An 8740-nucleotide genomic window follows, 5' to 3' on the forward strand; every position below is an offset into this window, starting at 1 on the left:
GTGACTGCAATTATTTAAGAATTATCGACAGCTAGTGAGACAAGAGTTTCCTAATATGAAAATAAACATGAAATTTCTTCTTTTATGTTACCACAAAGCGACACAATGAGGTTTTTGGTAAGCTATTGAGCTCTCTGGTCGCCAATTACTTGTTTAATGACACACACTGTCTCAGAATTCTGTCAGAATAGCTGCTGCAAAAATGAGTTTGTGCAAATAGTATTGTTTTGGCAAAAGAAGTACTATCAAACCTGTCAACAAGAGAAATGTGGCCGTTATTCGTAAATGGTGATGCTTCTTCGAATGAGAAAAAGTTAACAATTCACACAAAAATAAATCACGAATTCTGTTGTATTTTTAACACTGAGCAACTGGAATGGAAACTTACCAAAGGATTTTACTCCTTTTCTTCGTCTGAGCAGTATCAAAGCAAAGACGAGCGTACCCTTCAGGCGGAATGACACGCACACCTACGGTGATACGTGGCACAACACAATGGTCAGTGTATTGTCAGCAGCTGAGAATAATGTGCGCCACAGGAATGCGCAAGCTAGCCAAGTGTACTTTGTGAGAAGAAGAGTTCACGTCGTTCGAAAAACATTGTCACGAAAATAGATCTGCCTTTGTCAGCAATACATCTCAATAAAATAAATATATCAAATCACCACTCTCTTTCACGATACCCATACTTTTCGAATAATACCGACCACTGCTTGTGTAGCCTCCTGTGTAATTAGTTTATTAATACCGATAGTGTGTATGCAACCACTGAAATGCTTTTTCTCGTCAAGACGAGCCGACTAAAACATCGTTATTCGTGAGGTCTTCTCGACTGTTTCTACCTTGCACTGGAAATGTGATGTCCACATGTACGTACTACAAGATCTATTATTGCATCCATATCCAAATAATGATAGTGAAACTTATGCACTTCATATCTCGGACCTTTTAACAAGGAGCACCAAGGGTTCATACCTGTGGAAATTACGCCTTTCCTTTTTTTTGTAACGGATCGTAAAGATACGTCTGCACAACAGGCAGCAAGTACATAATCTTGTTTTACTTCCTGCCTTACTTCTAGGTCACTTGATTTTATAGTGCGGCGCGTGAAACTGCCACAACCACAACGCCGCGCGACCTGATGCAGGCGCGTGTCGCGTCCCGGTCGCGTCGCGTTGCAGTTTGCGTGGTCCCATTTGAACCAGTGAAGTTACAAAAATGCACGCAGCACTACGTCACGCGCGCTATACGCGTCTCAATTTGCGCCTAGAGTAAAGTTTGTAACAGCAAGATTGCCGATATTGTCTGCAAGAAGACTATTACTGATGAGCTTGTACCACAACAAATGCAATCTATTTCCTGTTAAGTAAATGTTCATGTAAATAACGAACCGCATTAATCCACGTGTGCATTTGTGATGCAGAAAGAGGATACCGGCCACCCATAACAACATCCTCTCCCTTGCTTCCGAGCGAGACAAGACTCAACAATTTCCACTCTCTAACAGCGCGCTGAGAAAACGAAGCCATATATTTTTCCGTGAAAGCTCTGAGTTCACTTATTTTATTATGATGATCGTTTCTTCTTACGGAGGTCAGCGTCAACAAAATATTTTTGCATTCGGAGGAGAAAGTTGGTGATTGAAATTTCGTGAAAAAAGATCCCAACGCAACGAGAAGCGCCGTTGCTTTAATTATGCCTACCCCTGGCATCGTGTCTGTGACATATTCCCCCTATTTTTCGATAATACAAAACGTGCTACTCTTCTCTGAACTTTCTCGATGTACTCCGCCAATCCTATCTGGTAACGATCCCACACCGGGCAGCAGTACTCCAAAAGAAGACGGACAAGCTTTGTGTAGGCAGTCTCTTTAATAGATCTGTTGCATCTTCTAATTGTTCTGCTAATAAAACGCAGTTTTTGGTCCGCCTTCCCCACAACATTTTCTATGTGTTCTTTCCAGTTAAAGTTGTTCGTAATTGTAATGCCCAGGTATTCAGCTGAATTTACGGCCTTTAGATTTGAATGATTTATCGTGTAACCCAAGTTTAGAGATTTCTTTTACCACTCAAGTGTATGACCTCACACATTTCATTATTTAGGGCCGACCGCTAATTTTCGCACAATACAGATATCTTACCTAAATCGTTCTGCAATTTGTTTTGATCTGTTGTTGACATTACTAAACAATAAACGACAGCATCGTCTGGAAACAACCTAGGACGCCTGCTCAGATTGTCTTCTACAGCGTTCATACAGATAAGGAACAGCAGAGGGCCTATAACACAACCTTGGGGAACCCCAGAAATCACTTCTATTTTACTCGATGACTTCCCGTCAATTACTACGAACTGTGACCTCTCTGACAAGAAAGTGCGAATCCAATCGCATAACTGAAACGATATCCCGCAAGCACGCAATTTGATTACACGCCGCTTGTGAGGCACGGAGTCAAAAGCCTTCTGAAAATCTAGAAATACAGAATCAATTTGAAATGCCTTGTCGATAGCACTCAACCCATCGTGTGAGTAACAAGCAAGTTGTGTCTCACAAGACCAATGTTTCAGACCGTGCTCTTAGAGGTAATTCATAATCTTCGAACACGAAATTGTTCTAGAATCCTGCTGCATATGGACGTTAATGATACGGGCCTGTAATTTAGTGCATTAATTCTATTGTCTTTCTTGAATATTGGTGTGACCTCCTGAGCAACCTTCCAGTCTTTGGGTACGAATCTTTCTCCGAGCGAACGGTTGTATACGATTGTACGGAACTATTGCATCAGCATACTCTGAAAGGAACCTAACTGTTATACAGTCTGGACCGGAAGTCTTGCTTTTATTGATTTAAGTTGGTTCACTACTCCGAGGATGTCTACTTCCCTACCTCAACAGCTAATTGCACGTAATTACTACACCAATCACACTTAAATGTTTGGCAGAGGGCGCACAGAACCACTTTCAGACTATTTCTCTACCGTTCCCCTCTCGAATGGCACGTGGGAACAATGAACGCTTAAATCCTTCCACGCGAGCTCTGATTTCTCTCATTGTACCACTATGGTCCTTCCCCATTTGCAGGTGGGAGTCAACAAAATATTTTAGCATTCGAAGAAGAAACTGGAGACAGAATGATTTCGCCGCAAGGAAGAAAGCAGTATGTAAGTGATTGCCACTCCACGTCGCTTAATTACGTCCGTGACACACACACTCCTACTTTGTGATAATACAAAATGTACTGCTCTTCTTTGGACTTTTTCGATGTTCTTCGCCAATTATATATGGTATGGATCCCATAACGTGCAAGAACACCCCAGGAGAGGACAGACAAGAGTAGTATAACCAGTCTCTCTGGTACATTTGCTGCACCTTCTGTGTTCTCCCAGAAAAATGCAGTCTTTGCTTCGCCTTCACGACAACATCGTGTAATTTTAATTCAAGCCATTTGTATTTCGACTGTTTTGAGTCCATCCTCTACCTCTATCATTTGCTTGCCTTTCCTTCTCCACGCACATCTTACTTGTACGCCAAACACCTTTGATCTTCTCGTACTAGATAGTCTACTAATTGCATGTCTGTACAATTTTCGCACCACTACTGTTCTTTCTGTGTGGTATGAACCTAATGAAAGCGGACGACAGGTTTGACCAATGACTAAACGGCGTTTGGTGTTTGAAGTCTGTCTAACGACTATTAACAGAAATGAAACACATCCTCGTAACTAGTTTCAGCCAAGTTACATTGCCACCTTCAAATCCAAAAGCTTTTATACAATGATATAGAGACAATGTCAGGTAATTACATTAATATATCATTGTTTGGAATTTACGTTGGGCACACACTGATCGGTAGTTTAGCTCGAGCTCTAGGTTAGGCTGCAAGGCAACTGTCTTGCAGCGAATGTGATGACGTACTGTCTTTATGTAGAGTTCTTCATTCACAGTGGATTTTGATGACTACTCATTTCCGCCATTTTGATGACGTCATTAGCCAAAGCAGACGTATGCTATTTGCTTTCTGTTCTTTATTTTATATCTTTCGGTAGATTTCTTTCTAATAGCTATTCAATTCGTACTTCATCTGCTGATGTTTAAGTCCTATAAAAACTCATACTAATGCTATTTGCCTCTCCTACCGCTTTTTCTGCCATTGACGTTTCATTTCCATACAGCACAGTGTCTCAGACGTATATGTTATTGTCTTGCTGGAGTCTATCTCAATATTTAATACCATTCTTACACTTTTGTTGAATAAAGCTCTCTTTAGCAGCGCCCATTCAGTACTGATATCTTCCATGATCTCTGAACAGAAGTGTTTCACTTCCCCTACAACAAAATCTTTCAAAAAATTTTGATATTAAGCGTGTCGCTTTTTCCCTACTACTACAATTCATCACTTTCGACGCAGATTCGTTTATCCCTAAGCCTTACGCTGTGCTGCCTATGTTTTTCATCCAATTTAAATGGTTTTCAGTGTCCTCTTTTGTCTCAACGAGAAGGACCATATAATTATCAAGCATTATATTTCGCGTTTCTTTTTTGCCTCATTACGGTACCATTTACCCTCAGAATTTTTCGACAGAGGATAATATAAGTATCTTGCAGCGCCAATTACAAAATTTTTTAATTTATCTTCGATTAAAAATTTACACGACTTTCTGAAGGTACAGTAAACGATAGTACAAAGCTGAAATTATGTTATTATATGTCCCTTTGATAGAAACACGAAACTGTAACGCCATTTTTAAATACTTTTCAATCTTAGTATATTACGCAAAAGTAATAATAATGTGACAAAATCCGTTTCCTCAAGTATTACAGAGCTGGTAGTTTAACATAGTTGAACAAAATTTGAGCTTCATAAAAATCAGACTTTAGGCACAGTGACTTTTTATGATTTTATCAAGGCAACTCGAGGAAACGACGCTTTATCAAAAAATATTTCTAACTTTCTAACCCAACAATGAGTTTTTTCCTGCTTCACTGGAAAAAAACTTCTTCATACAAAAAATTATCGCATATTAGTAGAGATCCTAATTAGATAGCTAGATGTGATTTCACAGTGTCTAGATATGTATTTTACTCTTTGTTGTAGTCGCAAGGTAGTATCAGATGACAAGGAGATGCTGAGGTGGAAGTAAATCATTCTTAATTCTAGCTCCACTTTTGGGCGAGCAAATCTGACCTCCACTGATGAAAGCTAACTATCTTCTCGTGCGAAGTCCTTTGAGGTAAATCATGATTATGGAGAATTTGTGCAAACACTAACAATAAAAACTGCCTGTGAAGGAGATGTTTCTCGTGTTTTTACAAAGAAAAATTATATAAAATAATTTTCTTTCAGTTTATTATCCTCGTTTACATATAACCAAAAGGGATATGTTAAAATATTATTTTCCACGCGGCAGTACGAGAAGGACCTCTGCATACCCCAGTAGCAATACCAACGGAGGAAGAGAAAATAAAGTTAATGACATTTTGTAGTTCTTTTGAGATTACCGTAGACATTCCCGGAACTGTCTTCGTTAAGTGGAATCCGTCACAGTAAAAATTAGTACTGCCTCCTCGCAAAACGTATTCAAAAATCGTACGTTTCTCTGAGACCTGAATCTGACAACTTGCGTTAATTACCATCCGGTTTCTCTGAAAAAATATGTTTTTAATGCTTTGCTCCAATCTTGTGGAAAATAAGTTGTAAAAGAGTTGATAACCTCGAAACCACTCGCATCCGCTGATTCGCCTGAGATACTGAGCCAAGTGCGAAGCTTGTTGACGTTTCCTGGCTTGGGGGAGTCCTGTCACACCTAGTCTAAAACCGAACAGCCTGCCAGTTTTATATTCGGTGCTAACTCTGACCTCGTGACCTGCCAGCACGAAACTGCGCATGTACCAGGTAATTCATGTCAGACATATGCTTGAACTGTTTTATATACAGCTGCACATTTTGAGTTTTCAATAATTTTTCGGGGAATAAATCCAATGTCAAATGATCAATGAAGACTTGATAAATCACGATGCAATATGTATTTCATAATTGATGCAATATGTATTTCATAATTTTTCATTGGAGCTATCATTCTGTTGTTCAGAAGACTATCCTCGGGTATCTGTTTACGCAACAGAATATCACAATTAAGGAAAATGTAGTTGTAGTCTTTTTATTGTATATAGGGATACCTGGGAATAACTGTTTACCAGACAGACTAGTAGCTCAAATGAACACGAACATTGAGTGAATCATGATTTCTCGAAAATTTCATTCAGCTGTAAACCTCCGCCTCCTCAATATAAGATGGCTAATGTCTGTGGAGCAGTTATCGGATTCTGCTATGAACAAGAACACTGAATCAAATACCTAATACGATAGTAGATAATAATGGTGATTATGAAGATATCATTTACAAACTTTCGCAGATACTAATGAGAAAGAGTCAAAGGCAGCTCGAGTTGCACAAATCTGTGTATTTTTCTACATTCGGATTCGATCTCTTGGCCATCGTCAGTACGTGGGGCGTTCAAGATGTAAAGCAACACATATTTTTCTGGAAGCTGGTTGGCTTTAATCAGGATTTCAATAATCCATATTATCCCCCACTCTTTTGGCTACAAAACCCTATTTTTCAAAATAATATCCGTTCCATGCAACGGTCTGACGCCTTCTTAGTGGGAGGGCCTGTACACCCGCGTGGTACGTCTCTACTGCTCGACGTCTTGCTGCATGAATAACCTCCCCATAATCCTCGTACTGCTTCCCGCGGAATGCATCCTTCATTGCGCCAAATAGACGGAGATCGGAAGGTGCGAGATTCGGGCTGTAGAGTGGATGACGAAGAACGCTCCAATGAAGTTTTGTGAGCTCCCCTCGGGTGCGCAGCCTTGTTTGAGGCCTTGGGTTGTCAAGGACAAGGAGGAATTCGTTCGCTTTTTTGTGGCGACGAGCATGCTGAAGTCGTTTCTTCAATTTCCTGAGCTGTGTGCGGCCGCCGGCACTGGGGAGATGTTACAGGTTTGTGCGAGTTCGTTGCGATGATGACAGATGCCTTGCCCAACGGCTCACCGTGCTTTTGTTCACTAGCAGGTCGCCGTAGACATTATGCCTGTGAATATCTGCGACAGTCTGGTTTTTCTCCAAAAGAAACTCGGTGACAGCTCTCTGCTTGGAACGCACCTCTGTTACAGACGCCATTTTGAAGGCTACGTACAGCGCGGCCACTTATCGGATCTTCATGGTACTATAGGGGCTGTAGCGTGGAGATATTCAACGATGTCATGCAACAAATTCCGCATTTTCACCAGAAATTGGCCACGAAAGAAAATGGCTGCACTAATTATTGAACGCCCTTCGTACCATCACAACAGGACCTGTGTTGTCCTCTACAGACCGAAATATGTCCTGCATTCTTCTGAAATTTAAGCTACCATTTGACGAAATTTATAATGACAGCTGCGGATAGCCTATGTCCGAGAAGTATCGTTACACGAAATATCAGATATGAAAACAGCTACTTGTCTCAAAGCGCTGTTATATTTATTTGACAAATCAAATAAGGTCTTGCTGAACACATTGCCTAATGAGAAATCTCCGGTTTTGAATGTTTTTCTGTTTCCAAAAAACAAGAAAATACACTGAAAATTCGATTGGGTGTCAATACTTTGACGAAAATACTATATTTTATTTTACGTAAACTTTGACACAGAAGCTGCTATAACGACACTCGGAAAGATGAGGGCGCACAGCCACCTGTGCATTCACTCCTATACGACTCCACTCCAATGTTGCGCCAGCAAATGCTTTTTGAGTATAATAATGTTAGTGTATGTAGTCTCTGTATACGATGTATTTAGGAGTTCTGCTTCTTATCTAACTACTAGAGGGCAACAGCACAATGATAACGTTATGTTACGCCCTTCAAATGCTATATTATTTGGTGATGAGGCTATAAATGCATCTGTTCGTCTAAGCCCCCCCCCCTCTCGCAACAACTAAAAATTGTACAAAGTGCTACAAATTCTCTACATTCGTAAACAAAGATGAGAAACAGGTCACTACCTTTATGTCTGATGTCAGCTGTCGCGTTCCTCTCCAGCTCTTCAGATTCAGTAACAACACCAAAACGCTTACCTGAAACAAGAGAGAAAACGGAATTTACTATACAATTTCACTTGCTGCGGTTGTTAGTTGAATCGCGGCGTAACGTCAGAAATACTGACGGGACCGCGGACCAGAAGATTATGGACAGAGCGGGGTGCAAGGCGAGTCTATGGGAACGGCACATAAAAAATCCAACCTCACACCGGAAATTCTTTAATAGACATATCAGAGAAAGGGTTGTTTTGTGACATTGTTATGTAAGCTTCTTTAGTACAGTATAGAAAGGAGCAAGAACCCATCACAAGTCAACAGTAACAAATGTGGAAATGACAATAATTAAAGTTTGTAACTCAACTGGAAAAGTGTTTTATGCTTAGAAAAAACTCGCATAGCGGTACACGAAACCCAAACAAGATATTTGGCAAGCTACTGTTAGCAAAGATCATCCACAGTATTTCTTGTTTGGTGCAGCTTGTAATACTTTTATTTACTTCGATAACGTACCAATTATTGTTGTCTAAAGGGTGCGATCTATTTTTCTAACGCTATTCCATAATACTTGAAGGTATTAATAACGTGTTTCGACGCTTGTTAATATTTGCATTGGAAGTTTTCAAGAGAAGTACCCGAAAAATGAGGCACACACAGC

At 40.2% G+C, this 8740-nt stretch overlaps 1 protein-coding gene across 1 annotated transcript in view; it reads right to left on the reverse strand.

Moving 5' to 3' along the window:
- The window catches only part of LOC124775823 (RNA pseudouridylate synthase domain-containing protein 2-like), a 1015654-nt gene extending 1007312 nt beyond the window's left edge, over positions 1 to 8342 (reverse strand). The window contains exons 1-2 of the mRNA XM_047250655.1: positions 8295 to 8342; positions 8050 to 8121 (exon numbers count right to left, since the gene is read on the reverse strand). Of these exons, the coding sequence (XP_047106611.1) occupies positions 8050 to 8121; positions 8295 to 8342 (120 nt within the window). The remainder of the gene's footprint in view (positions 1 to 8049; positions 8122 to 8294) is intronic.
- Between the last annotated feature and the right edge of the window lie 398 nt (positions 8343 to 8740).

This window comes from Schistocerca piceifrons, chromosome 2 (genome assembly GCF_021461385.2).
Source record: "Schistocerca piceifrons isolate TAMUIC-IGC-003096 chromosome 2, iqSchPice1.1, whole genome shotgun sequence".
Lineage (NCBI taxonomy): Eukaryota > Metazoa > Arthropoda > Insecta > Orthoptera > Acrididae > Schistocerca > Schistocerca piceifrons.